At 29.7% G+C, this 20,185-nt stretch overlaps 2 protein-coding genes across 2 annotated transcripts; one reads left to right on the top strand and one right to left on the bottom strand.

Moving 5' to 3' along the window:
• Nucleotides 1–224: 224 nt before the first annotated feature.
• SAS6 (spindle assembly abnormal protein 6, putative) lies at nt 225–3,432 on the bottom strand (the record flags this gene model as incomplete). Its single annotated transcript, XM_029006226.1, has 5 exons — nt 225–277; nt 413–459; nt 587–701; nt 874–969; nt 1,230–3,432. The coding sequence occupies 5 exons, from the start codon at nt 3,430–3,432 to the stop codon at nt 225–227; spliced, it is 2,514 nt and encodes an 837-aa protein (XP_028862737.1).
• Nucleotides 3,433–9,296: 5,864 nt separating this feature from the next.
• On the top strand, nt 9,297–19,043 carry PmUG01_11055200 (conserved Plasmodium protein, unknown function; the record flags this gene model as incomplete). Its single annotated transcript, XM_029006225.1, has 1 exon — nt 9,297–19,043. One exon carries the CDS (start codon nt 9,297–9,299, stop codon nt 19,041–19,043), a length of 9,747 nt encoding a protein of 3,248 aa, XP_028862736.1.
• Between the last annotated feature and the right edge of the window lie 1,142 nt (nt 19,044–20,185).

Below are 20,185 nucleotides of genomic sequence, written 5' to 3'. Positions count from 1 at the left end.
AGCATGGGAAACACAAAAGCATCGCAAAGGCGAAGCAATGAGAGGCAAAGATAAACATAATGAAATTACGAAAAATGGGACAGCTTGACCATTACGAAATATCAACTGGCACAAATGAATGAATAATTTAATTAAATTAAAAGGTCAATATAAAACGCGAAATATTAAAAAAGAAGAGGAAAAAAAAAAAAAAAAAAAAAAAAAAAAAAAACTGTGGTCAAATACTAAATCCCAGGGGGGATAAATTTCACGGGCTTGTTGTACCGATCACTGATATCTGTCAAAATGGAAAAAACGAAAAAAAATATTTTAAATATTGGGATAAGACTGCATGAACATTACGCAATTAATGCTCATATAATCCAGGAAAAATTCTATTTTTATAATTATCATTGTTTCGCTTCTTATTTACCAAGTGTGTCTATTTTTCCATTTATTAGATTTAAATTGTTCATATTGCTAAGGAGTAAAACGAAGAGGGGAAGAATATGCAATTTGAAAAAATATATGAGATGAATTGGAGGATGTTCTTTTTTTTTTTTTTTTTTCGTGCATAATTTACAAAAACATGTTTTTGTTTCCTTACTTGTCCATTGCATATGCAGGCATACAATTCGGAGGAGAAGAGTTTTTCAAATTTGCTTTTAATTTGGTAAAGAGATCTGTATCGAGTAAGTTCGTGTCAACGCGAAAATTCGTTCCTTAAGTGGAAGCACAGCAGAAAGGGTAAAAACAAAATGGAGCAAAAGGAAATGGAAATGGGTACATATATAAAGCAAAACGGAATACAAATGTGCGCATAAATGAGCCAAAGACCTTTGCATTATCTCACAATATTTAATTGCGAAGATGCTTCAGTTGAGCTTATTTTACCTGGTAAAACATTGGGGGGTCCTCCCATGTTATTCATTTTAGCAGTATATACATCCAAGTTGTTGTTTGTAATTTCTTTGTTAAGCCTCAGGTTGACTGCAGCGGGAAATTTGCACACGCATATGTTTTTGTGTACAGGAATGGGTATAGATATTAGTATGTGTATATGTGCATATACATATACATGTACACGATGAGGAGTACGTATATACATACAAATGCACACATGTAGATACACGTGAAGTGCATGCTAAGAGTGCCCCTAGAACAACCGATTTAAGCAGTAGAAGGGAGGCAATTTTTTGTTTCTAATTTTTTTTGCTTCTTATTTTTTTTCTTCCCCTGTAGGCACTAACCCTCTCGGGATATGTTGAGCTCCTTGACGATTTCCTCATTCCTTCGCTGCAAATTGTCAATTTCTCTTCTGAGAACTTGCTCGGCTGAATTCTTTTCACTGAGTTTTGTTTGCAAACTATTGAGTTCTTTTTGCAGTTTGGTTATTTCATTTACATTTTGTGAACTGACCTTTTCAATGTTGACATGTTCGATAGTTTTTGTTTTTAGTTTGTCTTTCATTTTTTTGAGTTGAGTTTGTAACTTGGTAATAATATCATTACCTTTGTTTATTTCATCAATAGCAATATTAATTTCTTTTTCCAATTTACTATTTCTATCTTTATATTTTTTTAATTCCGTTTCAAGTGTAGTATTACTCATTTTTATGCTTTCATAACTAGAATTTTGAGAAATATTACTTTCACATTCTTTTTCATATTTACTTTTTAAATTATTGTATTCTATAGTAAATGTAGTTTTAAAATTTTCTAACTCCTTTTTTTCATTTTCTAAATTTTCTTTTTCCTTTATTAGTTTAAAAAAATTTATGTTTTTTTCATCTAATTCATTTTTTACCAATTTCATTTTACTATTTAAGGTGGATATATGTTTTTCATGCTCTTCTTTTAGCGTATTTAATTCATTATATTTATTTTTAAAATTTTCTAAATCTTTCTTTAATTCTTCATATTCTAAATTAAATTTCTCTTCCTTTCGTTCTATAACTTTCTGATGTTCTTCTTTTAAATTGTTTATATCATTATTTAACGTATTACTAAAATCGCATTTTAGAGCCTTCATTTTGTCTTTCATATTTCCTATAGTATTTTCAAGTGCTTTTATTTGTTTATTATTATTACTGTTATTAATTATTTCATCATTTAGCTTTTTTATTACTTCGTCATTGTATTCTTTTATATATTTCATGTTATTGCACAAATACTTTATCACATTCTCGTCGTCCGCTCTTTTTAATATTAAAGAAAGATGAGTAAGTTCCTTAAACTGATTTATTTCTACTAGGTTAAGGGTTGCATTTTCGGGATGCCCATTCCGCTTCTCGTCCTGTCTCGTTTGCCAATCTTGTTTGGCTTGCCTATCTGTTCTATAGTTACTACCACTATTCCCGTAGCTGGGATAAAACTTATCTGAATCGTTATTTGTACCGTAGTTATTAGTTTCTGGAGTAGACTTACTTTCCAATACCAACACCGCATTTAATCTCTGATCATCTACATCTTCATATTGCTCACTCTCAAGTACACATTCCTCCAACAAGTCAATAAACTTAAAGGGGAATAAATTAAAATTGATAACTAACTTTTGCTCTTTTTTTATCTTTTCATAATTTTCTTCAAATAAATCTAAATAATAAAAAAATGATTCATTCTTATCATCAGATAATTCTAAACGCATGTATTGTTTTCCTGACCCAGTTTTTAGTGTGTTTAGTTTTACAATTAAATAATCAACCACATAGTCATTATTTCGTTCATCCTTCAAGTGGAACTTAATCCTTTTGCAGTATATCAGACCATTCTTATCGTACTTGTTATAAATAAAGCTCATATCTATGTTGTTGTACAGCTGTAGGCAGTTCGGCGCATCGGAACTATCACAATCATTGCCACAGCCATTAGCATTACCATTACTGTTACCGCTACTAATATGATGCGAGTCATTCGGTGCGATACTGTCTTTTACATTTATTGCTAACTCTTTATTGTTTCTAATATTATTATTGTTATAGTTCAACATTATGTTCACTTTATGATTATTGATATCTTCATAATTTCCTTTTGCCTTACTCTGTACAGTATTGCTCTGTACAGTATTGCTCTGTGCAGTACTACTCTGTGCAGTACTACTCTGTGCAGTACTACTCTGTGCAGTACTGTTCTGTACAGGATTATTTTCCGCGCTGTTCAGACTTGACCAGTACATATAACTCTCATTGGTGATGTTTATAGAATCAGTTCGTTTTTCGATGCCTTCAAAATAGTTATCATAACCTGAAGAGGAACTAACAGCGCTGTAGTTATTTGGATTTGTGTTTATAGTAGTATTTGTATTATTGCCTATATTTGTGTTAGTGCTTGTATTAGAGCTTATGTTTGTATTTGTTTTTGTGTATGTATTTGTAATTGTGCTTGCATTTGCATTTGTTTTTGTGTCCTCTACATTTGAAAACGAGCATTCACTGTAATTATACACAGTATTCATGCTTTTCTAATTACTTCTTTTTTCTATGCTATTAACATACTTTTCATTATAACACAATTTTAACAAGGCCTTCACATTTATCGCATGTACACTACTAGTATCACTATTATCCCTATTCCTATTACTTCCCGCTTTTCTGCTGCTTTTATTATATCGCTCTTATTTTCACTTACCGTCTAAATTATTTAATCCAAGTTGTTCATTACTTTTTTGCATGCTTCACTATGCATTCCATTGGACTGCTTAACGTTTCAACACCCTACGCTCACAGTTTCGCAGTGGCAAGCACATACATTTATATGAGTGTGCGCAGGTATATTAGCAGTTAATGTGCAGGTAAAATAGTAGTTAATGTGCAGGTAAAATAGTAGTTAATGCGCAGGTAAAATAGTAGTTAATGTGCAGGTAAAATAGTAGTTAATGCGCAGGTAAAATAGTAGTTAATGCGCAGGTAAAATGGTAGTTAATGCGCAGGTAAAATAGTAGTTAATGTGCAGGTAAAATAGCAGTTACAGTACAGATAAATACAGCAAAAAATGCGAATTTAAAATGTGCATCAGCATTAATCGACTATACAAATGGGCGAGGTAAAACAAACGAAGAAGGCTTTCCTTAAGTATGTAAACAGAGCCCAGAAGGAACAAACTATTTCTTTGTGGAAACACTATTCTATGTTTGTTTGCATCAAGCATGCGTAAGAAGTTAAAGGTACTCGTACGAGAGCCATGTATGTACGTGTTACTTTTGTATGTGTGTATGGGCATATGTATGCATGTGGGTATTAGATATACATATGAATGTTCATATAACACATACACGTGTACCCAGTACTTGGAAGCTATATATGTCAGCCGTTAAAGAAATTTCTATAAATTACCACAAAATTGACCTTGTGCTTTCAAATCGACGTTATTTTAAACATAATGCTTCATAAATATGTATATTATATGTGCATTCGCACTTTATAAAATTATCTTAAATAAAAATGTACGAATACCGTATTAACACATGGGAAATGTGCTTAAATATTGAATTAAAAATGGAAGTTTTTATATATATTTATATAATTGTGTATTTATTTATTTGTTTATTTATTTGTTTGTTTATTCGTTTGTTTGTTTATTCGTTTGTTTGTTTATTCGTTTGTTTGTTTATTCGTTTGTTTGTTTATTCGTTTGTTTGTTTATTCGTTTGTTTGTTTATTCGTTTGTTCGTTTATTCGTTTGTTTGTTTATTCGTTTGCTTATTCGTTTGCTTATTCGTTTGCTTATTCGTTTGCTTATTCGTTTGTCTGTTTGCTTTTTTTTCTTATTTTTTGTAAAATTTTTAAAAGTACTATTTATTTAGTAATGGAAAATAAATCTTTTGATAATCATAAAAATTAAAACTTCTTGTGTCCATAGTAATGAATACAGAGTAATATTTGCGCATAATGTACAAATGTAAGTATATGTAAAAGGTATGCATAATATATGTATACGTATATGTGTATGTATAATATATGCATAAGTATAATATATATATATATATATATATGTGTACACATAATTACGTGCGCGCATTATAATTCTCGAATATACATTTGTAGTTTTTTAATGCACTTAACGATATAGTGTAAATTAAAAAAAAAAAAAAAATAAATAATACACATTTTGTGTTAAAAAAATATTTCTTGTCTATGTATTAAAACGCTCTCTTTCTTTTTTATTATATTTTTTTAAGGAATTGGGGAATATGGGAAATCGGCTTTATGTTAACTATTTTTATTTTTAATATGGAATTTGTTTATTTTTTTTTGCAAAAAGAAAAAGAAAAAGAAAAAGAGTTCTAAAAATAACATTAAAATAAATAAAAATAAAATAAAAACAAAAGAAAATAAAATAAAATAAAAACAAAATAAAATAAAATAAAATAAAATAAAAACAAAATAGTAACAAAATAGTAACAAAATAGAAACAAAATAGTAACAAAATAGAAACAAAACAAAATAAAAAGAAAAAGAAAAAGAACTTTTAAGTATGCTCATTTTACAATTAGGTTGCACGTGAGCATGAATTTTCTAAAATTTCATGTGCGTATGGCATGCGATAATGCAGCACTGCTACCATGCGACTACGGAATAACAAGAGAACTGTTTTTCTCTTTTTATAATTGCATACTTCAAGAATATAAAAAAAAAAAAAAAAAAAAAAATAGTAAAATTATTTTGCACAAAATGTCAAAATGATTATTTATTTTATTCTGTTTAGTTTTATTTAATTTTTTTTTTTTTTAGTTTAGATTTCTTTGATTTTTTTTTGTTATATTTTGTTATGTTATGTTTCTTTTTTTTTTTTTGTTGTACTTTGTTCTGTTTCGTTATTTTGTTTGTTAATTTTGTTTTCTCTTTTGTTCGTTTTAGTTTTATTTCGTTTTCTTTTGCTTTATTCTGATTTATTTTTTCATTATTTTTGTATATATTGGAAGTAATATTTTCGTAATCTTTGCATATTACCCGTGTTAACCGTATTTTGTTTATGTACACCTATTATACATATATATATGCATTCACATGTATGTATTTATATGTACATACGTATACATATGTATCGCTTATGTGCGTTCGTATGTGTATTTTATTTTTTTTTTTTTTCTTTATTTTATTCTCTATTATGATAATTGAATTTAGACAAATAAAAAATGCATAAATTTGTAAAAAACAAAAAACAAAAAGAATATGGTAGAAATAAGGAAAAATTATTTGTTTTTTAATGAAGACGAATAATAACAGAAAAAAATAATCTTCTTAGATCTTATGTACATGCAGATGTGTGCGTACATTATGGAAATAACAAAATTATATGTATGTACTTTTATTCTTTTTATTACATATTATCATGATTATGAATATATATGTATACATGTATATTTTTTTTTTTTTTTTTTTTTTTTTTTTTTTTTTTTGTTCTACCCTTCCCGTTCATTTTAATTTTTTATTTTTATCTTTACCATTTTGTATGAATTAAGTGTATATTCTTTTCATTAAATAAGCTTGTAATAATTACATTTGTTTTATTATATTTCATTATGTTTTGCTATGTTTAATTATATTCTGCTATTTTTTGTTATTGTTCGTTATATTTCGTTCAGTTACATTTCTCTATGTTTTAGTTGTTTTTCCTATTTTTGCTAAGTTTGATAAGTTTAATATTTTTTCTGTTTTCGCTTTTTTTGCTAATTTTGCAACTTTTGCTACTCCCTTCCGTGTGTTAAGTGTTAACATTTCCTTTTTATTCCTTTTTTTTTTTTTTTTTTTTTTTACGTAAAAACAAAGTAAAGAAACTCATGAGGGTATAATGTTATTCCGAGAAAAAGGCGAAATGTGAATGCTCGCTTTTTATTTTGATTTGAAAACTTTGATTTTGTAAATTTTTTTTTTTTTATTTGTATTTTTTGTTTTTAATTTAGTGTCGGTTTTTGTCATACATTTCCTTTTGTGTGTTTATATTACACATTTTTTTGAGTTGATAAATTGTCCATTTGTATTTTCATCTTACTTTACACATTTGTCTTTTTGTCATCTTTCCATTTTGTCAATTTGTATTTTTGTCCTTTTGTCGTTTAATAAATTTGCAATCTTTCCATTTTGCATTTTAATCAATTTGGCATCTTTCCATTTTTCAGTTTAATCAATTTGGCATCTTTCCATTTTTCAGTTTAATCAATTTGGCATCTTTCCATTTTTGCGTTTATTAAACCCCCCCTTTTGTGTATACAAAGTTTTGTTTATGTATGCAGCACAACATTTGATTCCGGTTATAGCTATTGCTTATGGCCGTTCTAAATGAATAGGACTAATAAAAATACATGAACTTTTTGTTGTCATCTTAAAAACTTTATTGCGCTTTTTTTTAAATGAATAAAGCTCGAAATATTAGAAAATACTAATATTGTTTTAAGGTGTTCATGGGAAATGTGCGTGGAAAAATACATGTAGAAATTTTTTTTTTTTTTTAAATAGAATGCATGTAAATGTATACGTGTATACAAATATGTAAAATATTGTACATATATATACTTTGTCATACTGCCCGTTTTAATTAAAAAGTTTAAATCTATTTTTTAGCTAAAAACGTTACGTGTTCGTATAATATAAAGAGAGGAATATATGTACAAAAATGTGCATATAAAAATCGCTTCGAATATTGTATGTATATATAAATATATATACATGTGTGTGTGTACAGATATATAACTATGTGAACACATGTACGTGTACATGTAAATGCATGCAAATATAGATATTTATTAACCATTTGTGAATGTGGACAACTGGTAAGCATAATTTAATTCTTCCTTTACAGAATAAATCTTTTTCACCATTGAGCTTTCTCCATGCACCTTTAACATTACGTTCATCAATTTTTATTTTTTATCGTTATCTTTCACTTTTTTTTTCTTTTTTTTCTCACTCCCAGTATCACATGGGATTACTTGAATTATTGTTTCTTTCGCGTCCGTTTCCACGTTTTACATATATTTATTTTTTAATCTGTTCTATTTTATCCATCTATCTACCCACCTATTTATCTTTTTTTTTTTTTTTGTAGTTGTTGTTGTGCGTAAAATTTTGAATTGTACGTAAAAAGTTTAAGTACATGTGTTCACATTTGAACTGATATATTTGTAACATTATCATACAGAATTGCGTAGCTATTCTCATTTGGTTTCACATAATTAACACAAACCTGTAGCTTGATACATGTGTTTATGCATATATTAGTAAGGATTACCTTGTTTCTTGTTCGCTGTAAATGCAAAAATAAGAAACATGCTGTTAATTATTTTGCGCGCCTTATACGAATATGCACAAACGTACACACACACACACACACTTGAGTGACTGTGTTATTATGCCATTGATCATTGCATCATTGCATGACTGCTTCTTTTCGTGCCTATATTTTACGCCTATTGCTTTTCTATTTGTACGCCTTTATTCATAATATAACTATACGTAGGTAAAAATACAGCACATAGGAACTTTGGAAAATTTTCTCTTTTATCTCAGACAATTTTGTTTTTAAAAATATAAAAGAATTGTTGTCTAGCATTATATGTTAAATCCCTTTTTTTTTTTTTTTTTTTTTTTTTTTTTATTATTATTGTTTTGTTATTATTGTTTTGTTTTGTATATTATTGTTTTGTTATATTATGTTTTGTTATATTATTGTTTTGTTATATTATTGTTTTGTTATATTATTGTTTTGTTATATTATTGTTTTGTTATATTATTGTTTTGTTTTATTTTGTTTTGCTCTTTTCTTTTGTTTGTTTACGCACAAGAGATTATTTGTTAAACCATTTGTACTTGTGTTATTAAGATTTTCACTTATTCAAACGAGTATTTTCTTCGTATTGTCTTCTTTTTGTCGTTACATGATTTTCATTTTGGTCTTTCCTATCTGTGGTTTACATACCTAAATAGGCATGCATATACGTGAACTTTAATTTTTTTTTTTCTTTTTTTTTTTTTTTTTTTATTTCCTTTTTTCAATTGTTTGTTTTTTCCCATATTACCACACCCTCTTGGTGTGCTCAGCTTTTATCCGATCGAAAATAATTCTATCGTACAAGTATACTTTCACGCTGCACTTATGCATACGTGTATTTAGACTTACATACGTGCATATGTACGTAGGTACATAGGTATATATATATATACACTACTCATCTACCATAACTCAGACGGTTTGCCAATTTTTATCTATTCTTTTCTTGTTATTGCGTGAAACATATTAAATATTGAGAGGACAGCACAAATATAAGAATAAAAGGAAATAAATAAACGAATATTTGAAAAGAGAATAGAACATAAGGGGAGTATGTTTATAGATCAAGGAGTTAGTGAAAGTGTTACAGATGTCCATGAGGAAATATTACATGATGTGTGTTTTGATGCAGGTTACATTAGCAGTAATGAAAATGAAAAAGAAAATAAAGAGAATGTCTATGAAGACAGGAAAAACAGAATGAAACATGATATAGATGTTGAGACCAATGTAAGTTACAAAAATTACAAACTGAGTAATGTCCTTTATGAACATCTTAATAAGAAAACGAGGTTTAAAAAAGTTCATGAAGACGGTACACATACTGGTAATAGTGGAATTAATGATGGTAATGGAAGTAATGGAAATACAGGGATAAATGGAAGTAATAGAAGTAATGGTAACACAAGAAGCTATGATAATAATGGAAATAAGGGTATCTGCTACTGTGAGAACAGTGGGGGCGATTACTATACCATACAAAAAGATCAGCACGTCAATAATGATTGGAAAGCATTTAATGAAGGAGGAGAAACATACGTGCCACATATGGTTAAGAATAAGATTGGGACTAGGAATAACACAAATGCAGGTAGTAGAAGCTTGTATAATTGTACATACGAGAACAGAGTGAACTATAATTATGATATGGCCATGGTACAGGGCATGTCAACTACTAAGAATCATGTGAAAAGTGATATGACTAGAGGAAGTCGTTATCATCAAGTTAATGAAAGAAATAATATAAATAATGAAACAAATATAGAAAATTATAATTGTAATAATACAAATAAGATAACTTGTATGATGCCATACAATATGGGTTCATCCGTTCATCGGGATGACAATTCACATGCATGTTATAAGAAGATGCAACCGCTCAAAGCGCTTCATATTAACACGAGCCATAGGAGTAATGAAGAATATATCAACACTGGAAATAAAAAGGTATATCCATTAATGGGTTATAAAAATAGGAATGTGTTGAGAAGATGTGTGTTGAATAAAGATTCGTATAACACCCTCCGCCATTCTAATGACTCACAAGTTAATGTTATTGTAAATGACAATGTTAATCGCAATGTTAATGATAGTATTAATGTTGATATTAATGTAAACGACAGTGTATCAGAAGGCACCCACCTGAAAATGGAAACACAAAACTTCGATATGAAGCAACGAGTAAATGTGTATTCGGATAGTGTGTGCAAAGCGGATGATGTTGGAAGTGAACAGAACGCTCTGTTAAGTTCCTCTGTTGAATTGGTAAAATATAACTCTAATATAATGAGGAATAATAAACAAAATAAAGAAATTAACACATGCGTATTGAAATATATTCCACCGTTAAAATCAAAGGTAAAAAGTCATTTACTCAACAATTCGGAAGGGAACTCCTCCTATAATGAATATCATAGAAATAATGATGCTGATCATAATTTTATGATAAAAGATAATATTTACAGAGGTACTCACATGAACTATTTGACTAATATAGGCTCAATAGATAAGACAAATTTTGAAAATACAAACAAAAGGAAGAATTATAAGAAGGTTATTCATAATCACTTATGCAATCAGAATGAGAACGTTTCATCATCTCTCAAAACAAACGTTACTAACAATAGTCCTAATAATTATAATGCTGATTGTAGTATCGATTATAATAATGATTACAGTACCCATGGTAAACTTTCCTATGGCACTAGGAATGTAAATCACCAGCATCAGAATCATCATAATAATCATAAGCGTGGTGTAAGCATAATGATACAGAGGGGAAAAGACAGTAAATATAGCATTGGTAGGAATAACAACAGGGGAGAGAATGGTAGTACGACTACAATAATGTCGAGGAGTTATAACGTGCATAGCAGTAGAGCTATGGGAGTTATTAGTGACCATGATAAGGAGGACGCTAACCTTACCCCTAATATTAGCTTCAATATTTGTAACCCACTCGAAGGTGTGAATACTCAAATAGATAAACCGAATCAAACAGTCAGTAATGTGGAAATTCAAGAAAAAAATTATAACAGAAGGACGTTTGTAACCAATGCAAGAATGTATGAAGTTAGCACGAGAAACTATCTCAGACAATATGCAAAGGATATTACTAATTTTTCTCGTCAAATGAGCACCTCTCCATCCAACTTGAACACGTATATTAATATAAAAAAGAAAGAACATAAAAAGGTTAGAAGTGACAGCATGACTTGTAGTAGTAGTAATGCTAATCCAAAGTTTTACCCATTGAATGAGGTATTTTCATCGAATAATGTTAAAGGAACAAACAGGAAAAAAAAAAACAACAAAAATTTTAGCCTTAATTTATGTAGTGCTTGTTTAAATATTGATGATGAAATTTATATAAAACAAATAAAAGAAATTATTAACAGAGAAATAATTATATCAAAGGAGGATAGTCATATAATACCTAAGTTGAAAGAGTGTATATTACATAATTCATATTTATTTTCTAACATAAAAAATGTTGATAGTTTTCGTAAAGGTGGATTGACATGGATGGTTTATTATAATTATAAAGATATGAACAGTGCAGGTATAATAAAAACAGCTAAACAGTTGAATATAAATTATGACAAGTTAGATAAAGAAAAACTGTATACATATAATAATAATATTAATAATGAAAACGAATTTAGTTATGTAGATTTAATAAGACAAAATATTTTTTTCAATGATAAATATATTATTGAACCATGTATTGAAAACACATGGTTGAAGAAGGTATTATTAATCATAAAAAAAGAGTCATTAAATATAGAAGAATTCTTATTTAAACTGAAATACTATTTTTACAAATCTGTTGTCTTTTTATACAAAGAAGGTATAAAGTCTTATTTAGGTGATGTAGCTAATCAAATGAAAATCTATATTAATTATAATTTCTGGTCAGCATCTGAAATTGCTTATATTTTATGTCAACTTACAAATTTGTGTAATATGCAAATTGAGTTAAGGGTTAAGGGAGAAATTGGTTGTGTTATTTATTTGAATGAACAACCAAAGGATTTTCAAGGTTTCGTTGATAGTCATAATTTAAATGATACCTTCAGCAAAAAAGACTGGATCCTTCTGCATAAGTTTGCAATCAGAATGATGCAATATAAGGATAATGAAGTGGAAGCAGTGGAAGAAACTATAACTGATGAAGCGGTCATTGAGCTTCAAGGAAATAAAACCGATGAAGCAGTCAAAACAGGTCAAACTTCCCAAACAGCAGCGGATAATTCTCAACATTCGAAAAATTATGAACAAGTCAGTTTTACCTGCACTGCTCAGGAGGAAAGCATATCGGAGCTACCTAAAAAAGGACAGAAACACCATTTGGGAAAATCGGTACAGGGAAATTATCTCTCAAATGATAATTATGAAATGTGCATGTTGACCTATCAATCCTGTTGTTCCTTCCCCAATCAAGTGAACGAAATGCAGCAAGTTAAAAGTAAAGTTATTCCAAAGGATTCTGATCATCTGGAGAACGTATCCTCAAAAATAGTAGAATTTAATATGAACCTCTCAAGCAGTAACCTCCACGAATCTTCTGTAAGTTGCTCTATGTCAACGTCAAATGCAGCCATTGTTACTCCTAATCATAACATTGCTTCTGCTGGGAGTAATAACGGGGGAAACTATAGTGAGTGTATATTTTGCTCTCCTTCGAATAAGAAACTCAAGTCGTATATGTTTAATGGAGGGAGATATGCGTTTGCCGCAAAACTAAAGGAAGAGATTAAACATTTTAAATCGAAAAGACTAGGTGACTTAATACATTTAGTACAGCTAGCTATACATAAAGGTATTTTTGTGTACTCACAGAGAATATTATTACCCGTATCAGCATGTGAAAAGAGTGCTGATGATTTATATCCAAAAGTTAAAAATTTTAATTATGAAATATGTGAAACGTTGGGAGAAGTAATGCAAATTATTTCATTATTAGTAGATCATAAACCGAATGGATTAGTACTAGCTCAACTAAAACAGCAGTTTATTCTTCAATTTAAAAAAGAACTAAATAGCTTACATTTTGGTTTTAAGAAATTACAAAACTTGTTGCTCTCTGAACCATTCAGCGAACAATATAAATTGTATATCCCGAACTGTAATCTACATAGGACTCATATTCAACATAAAAAATATAAAACTCCGGAAAACTGTAAAATTTTTCAGAAAGAAAATGTTAATCTGATGCACCACCTGGAGCTTGTAGATAATCATGAACTTTTCGGATGCTCTTTGTCTGACTCATCCGACGGAGGAGAAGTGGACGGAGAGGCGGATAATAAAGCGGATGTACTTCAATGCGAGACGGCGGAAAATGCGAACAAAGGAAAAAAGAACGAGGAACAAGTGCAGCAGCATGTATTACCATTTCCAGTAAATAGTGTCCGAAGTAGCTACTACAACATACATAAGAGTAATCCAGTGGAAGAAAACAATAATAATATGTTTCCTAACATAGATGTAGCACTAGATGGTCGCTTAACTTGTTTGAGGAAAAGCTGCGATTATAATTATGAGAACATCTTTAATTCTGCAAAAAATGAACAAAGTGATACCTCCATTTTTGGCACTTCCGGGTTAAGTAAAGCAGATCACATGAAAGGAGAAGAACATGAACAGGCTAGCACACAAACTGAGGTAATAGCAAAGGAAGATCCCTATGGACAGGATTCCATCATTCGAAAGAAAAGTAAGTTTGAACATGTCTTCAGGGAGTGTATGCAGATGGATGGCATTTTACATAACGGTGCGCCAATTGTAGTAGATGTAGCAGATGCATCCAGTCAATCTAGACCGAACGACGGTGCTTGTGCAGAAGCGAATCTGACGAACAGCATACGAACTAGTTATAGCAATGTCAATGCTCTGGGTGGTCAAGAAGGATCTTCCCAAATTTCAAGAGAAAGTAATTATAACTGTGGTGAGGACAAGTCATCTAGAAATATGTCCAAAATGGAGGCATGTAAAAAATTAGATGCAGGAAAAAAGATAAGTAGGAAAATAGAAATAAGCTATAAAAACATAAATAGATTACCGCTTTTTATTCAAGAAACTGTCAAAACGATATTTGAAAGTAATAAGGAGTATGTTTTTGATTTTAACGAGGCGCAAGATTTTGTAAATGTATCAGATGTTGAAAAGAATAAACAACTTAATTGCAATAACGATGTGTACTTAACAGTACTGTCGAAACGAGTAGAGACAGAGCTAGAGAAAGAACCGCTAGATGTAGATATAGCACAAGAATGTTACCAGGTAGATAGCGAAATAGACATGGAATCGTCCCCATCGAAAAGTGATAACTTAAAAAAATGCTTGAAGAAAAGCAGGATTAGCCTTATTAATTCCCTGTATCACATCGATTTTGATACGAGGAATACAAATACAGAACAATTCCACGAAATAAAAAAATTTTTCAAAAATCATGATGAAGCGAAGGACGAAGCGAAGAACGAAGCGAAGAACGAAGCGGTAAGTGATGATACACATTATAATATTTGGAATTTTCATTTTAAAAAGTACGCATTACCTAGTTACCGTAAAGATGAGAAGAGTACCTATACCTCATTAAACCACGCAGCCGTCTCACCATTACTAAACATATATTCATTGATTAAGAAATATAAGATGAAGAAGAGTACATATAGTACTTATTTCCACAAAAGCATCAGCAAGTCTGATACAAATCCAATTAATAATTGTGAGAATAAAAGTACCTGTCCAGATAGCTCTTCTTATCATAACAATATATCGTGTTGTAATGCATATACAAATGAAGTAAGCGTTATGAAGTCGTCCATAAGTAATTATGATTGCTCGAAAAAAATCCATAAATTACATAACTGTACACTAGATTTAATAGACGCGAAAAATACAAAAGTTAACAATAAAAAAAGTAAAATGAGCAATATCGATATAACTAGTTCTTCAAAAAGAAATTATTTAGATCAACAAAATTTTTACATGAATAACGGTAGGAAAACTTGCTATGAGTATTTAAGAAGCAATAAAAATAATTTTGCGCCCTTAACTAATGGTCATACTATTATTCAAAATGTAGATTTACAAAAGGCTGAAAGTAAGTATAATAACAATGGGAACGATTGTTCATCTATAGAAGTAAGCAATAGTGGTATTACATATAACAGAAATGTTGATGATTATAATGTTCGTGGAAGTATGTACGATAAGTCCATCAATATGGAGGAGATCTTATCACAACAGGAACGAAGTATATATGTTGTTAATTCTGTAAAAGATGAATTGCATAACTCACTTACGAATGACAGTTGCGTTAGTAAGTTAGTGGAAGACTTGGATGTTGATAAGATGATGCCGAACTGTTCACGGTTGGATCATTTTGGAAATCAAAGCAATGGTTTTGATTTTAACAAGAAGGAAGATCAAGATCATCATTTGAGTGAAGTAGGAAATGAAGAAGCACCACGTTATGATAATTATAATAATAATATTAGTAGTAGTAGTAGTAGTAGTAGTAGTTCTAGGGGTATCGGTAGTGGTAGTAATGGCAGTAACGATAATAGTAATAATTTACATCCATTCGAGAACCCTCTACACAGCGGGAACCTCTTGTATGAACGGGATTACAACAGATGTACTACAAATTCGTTAGATAGTGAGTATATAATGACTGGAGGTAGACACAAGGACGCAAAGGACGAGGTAAAAAATATGACAAATATGAATGAGCAGAATAATAGCAGTGCTAATCGTAGCAACAGTGATATATATTATGACAAGTGTAATGTGGGGAATGATATAGGCACAAGTGTATCTAACTGCTTCTTTACGAGTGAGGAAACATGTTTCAATAACAGTGGAAGCAGCATTAGCGGCATTAACAACAGTAATGGCAACAACAATGCTGATATTAAATATGCTGATGGAGCTGTTGATAGGGATCAGACCTATATAATTAGCAGTCCATCTTTTAAGAGAGAAGCTTTAAATTTGTTAACGAATGAAGTGGTAAAGCAGAATTACGGGAAAGGAAGTGTTAATGGTAGTGGTGGAGGTAATGATAATGGAAACGACAATGTCAACTACTGCAATTATAACAATACGAACCTTCTGCTGATAGACAGAGATGTATATGAGAAAGTAGAGTGCTCAGATAAAACTGCAAATGAAGGGAACAACACAACTGATAATGGTAAACTTACGAATGAGAAGCACTTTAATTGTGGTAGTTATCATAATGGTATACCGATGTATTCAACAAATAGAGGCTTTACTGGATTGTTTCATAGAACGAACGTAACAGAGGACAAATGCAACCACAACAAGGGGTTCTTGTGTAACGATAACTTAAATGTGAACAATAAAAAAAGTGCAATAAAAAATGAGGAAACGAAAAATGAGGAAACGAAAAATGAGGAAGCGAAAAATGAGGAAGCGAAAAATGAGGAAGCGAAAAATGAGGAAACGAAAAATGAGGAAACTAAAACAAATGTTATGACCTATTCAGGTGTTCAGACGAATCATTGTACTAAAGAGAGTTCAAATGTATACAATAACAGGATAATCGATGACATTTCTTTTAAGCCAAATACGAAGGGATTGAAAAGTAAGTACCAGGGGAATAGTAATAATAAAAGCTACGATGATAGAAAGGGGTACAATGCTAGCGGCAATTACAATGCAAGCGGCAATTACAGTGGCAGTAATAACAAGCGGATGGATAACTTCTTCCCCATGAATAACAACATTAATGTAAAAGACAGTAAAAAAATTGGCAAAGTGAACAAGTATTATTGGAAAGAAGAAGCCTTTTCTATTAATAAATACAATGACAAACTGTATTATGGAAATAAAGATAGTAATTTTATGAACACAGGATACAATATATATCCAAATCATAATGATTATATATATAACCGTGAAATGCTGTATAACCATCATAACGGTATTAACAACCACGTAAGTAATAATCAATTCATCAACATTAACAACAGTGAAGATAATTACATGAACGAGAATTATGAGCTTTATAATAATACGTATAATAATAAACACATTAAGAACAACAGAGTTCATGCTTATGATGATGATACATGTAATGATACTAAGATAAAAAACGTCCACACATCTCAATATTTTAAAAAAGTCATTTATATAAACAATACTACAAGTGATATATGCAGTAACAGAGACAACAATAGCAACTCAACCACCACAACAACTACGACTGCTAATGTCAATGTTGATGCTAACGTAGATGCTAACGTAGATACTAACGTAGATGCCAACGTAGATGCTTATGTTGATTCCAGGATTAATGCCAACGACAGTGCCAATGTTAATGAGAATGAAAACTACTTCGGTAATAATAATGATCGCGGAAACAAGAGGAGCAACGCATTTCACTTTAACCAAAATGATAACGATTACGTAAAGAAGGACAACAATTTTTTAGTTGGTATAAGGGCGAGTTACACTGACAGTACAGGAACAAATGCAGGTATCAGTACGAATGAGGAAAGGTACAGCAATACATACAGGGCTCCTGATGCTAGTGAAAAGGTAAGCTTTAAAAGTTGTGAAATGATTAAATCGTTCAGCCGTAACACTGGTCGTAATGACGTATATTATAATGATGATGATAGGAATATGAAAAATTTTATTGAAAAAGAAGTGCTAACAGGGTTGAACAGCAACAGTGAAAGCAATGACAATAACAATGATGGAAACGGCATGAACGATGATAGCAGTAACATGAACAGCTGTGGAAGCAATAGGGATGCTATTTATAAATACGATGAAAATGAAACCTTTAAAACGAAGGGCAGTTCTGATGAGAAAACAATACCAACAACCTTTTTGTCCCACTGGACCAATTGTGCAAGTGAGGATACATATATTAAGGAAGATTATGCTCAGAAAGATTATAGAATGAAAAGTGACAACCCAAGTGATAATAACATATTGTTTGGAAAATTAGCTGTGACAAATAATACAAAAGATTTTTTAGTAAATGCATCTTATAAAAATGAGGGGATAAAATATGCATACGATAATAGCATAACAGGAAAGGAAATTTTTCAAAACAGCAGTAATTTCGCCTTATATAGAAATGCTAAAAACGAAGGATACAAAAACAAAAGCGTGCTAAGAAAAAGTAAATACATTGACAATAATACATTGTCAAACTGTTCATTTGTAAGGATACACAACAACAGTGTACTTAATAACTGCGTAGAGGAAGAATACAGCAGAGTTAATAAGCCAAGAGGAGTTATCGAAAATAATTATTTGCAAGATAAACATAATAATAAGGATGATTTTTATGGGGGATCAAACACATTACTTAACAAGTATAGTAAAAATAGAAAAAGTACACTAATTAATAACACATATTTATCCTGTCAGCAAAATAAAATGAGAAAAAATCATTTCGTAAATTATAATAGTTTACATATAAACAATTCAAATTTCAAAGATGAAAAAAAGTATTATAACAAAAAATATTTTAATAATTATGAGACAGGGAAATACATAAAAAATGAAACAGGGAAATTTAACAAAATTTGTAGAATTAAAAATATTTACTCAGAAAATATTGATAATAAATATAGCAAAAATGATATAAAAAATGGATGCAATGTGAATGGGAATTTATTATATCAACACAAAAGCTGCAATGATGATATGCTTAGTTCAAAGGACCCTATAAATTTTTCCTCATTCACAAGCCCCAAAAAACAAGCAATTAGTAGAGATAACAATTTTTTTGGAAAAGACGATTTTTAAAATTGAAGATCATCAAACGTTCAGTAAGGCAAAAAAATACTATCAGTTGAAGGAAAGTCATTTGAGGGACGAGACTCTTTTATAAGACCAAAACCATTTCAACGACATTTCAGAAACATTTTAACATATTTTCAGGATGTGTATGTTGGGCGTATATATAGCTGGGTTTTGCATGTATGATGTTTGTATATTTATTTGTTCACAGTAAGACAAGAACCATTTTGCGCAATGATGCAACTTTCACGGCGGATGCAATTAAAACAAATATGAATACGTGAAGAAATTTAAACATAATTAAGAACTTTACAAAAAAAAAAAAAAAAAATTATATGTATATATATGTATATATGTGTATATATATGTATGTATATGTATATATATGTATATATATGTATGTATATGTATATATATGTATATATATGTATGTATATGTATATATATGTATATATATGTATGTATATGTATATATATGTATATATATGTATGTATAGATGGATATGCAAAAACAAGTTCACACTTTTATTATTTGTTATACGTAACGGTCATACCATAATTTATGTCATAATTTATGTCATCATATTAAGAACAAAAATGACCTTTTTATTTAATTTAATATATTTGAAGAGTACGATGACAAAACAAAAGGGTAAATATTTTCAACAAATTTTTATTTAATTTTTTTTTATTTTTAAGATTTAATAAAATAAATATGTAAATGTAACTAATATGATTGTTTTTCTCCATGTTTTTGTGATAATTCCATTTGCATAGTTGTTACGACCCTCTTATTAATTAGTAAAAATAAATTTTTTTTTTTTTTTTTTTTTTTTTTTTGTTTGTGTTTACTGTCTGATTTGTCAGTTGCTGTAAATATATTTAGCATAATTGCCACATATTTGTCGTTTTTGTCATATATATTTACCACATGTACTCAACAATTTTTAATTTTTTTTTCCTGACCTGTTCATATTTTTCTGTAAAATATTGATGCAGGATAGTCGATAATTTTAACGTACATATATTGGTTCATGATAATTTTCATTCATATAAGTATGTGCATTTATTTGTGCACATGCGCACAAAAATGGAAGTGTGCAGAATAGCACTAAGCTGCTAGCCATTTTTCCAATTTTTTTTTTTTT

Source organism: Plasmodium malariae (genome assembly GCF_900090045.1).
Source record: "Plasmodium malariae genome assembly, chromosome: 11".
Taxonomy (NCBI): Eukaryota; Apicomplexa; class Aconoidasida; order Haemosporida; family Plasmodiidae; genus Plasmodium; species Plasmodium malariae.
Note: the sequence above shows the minus strand (reverse complement) of the source record. Positions and strands in the feature narration are given on the sequence as shown.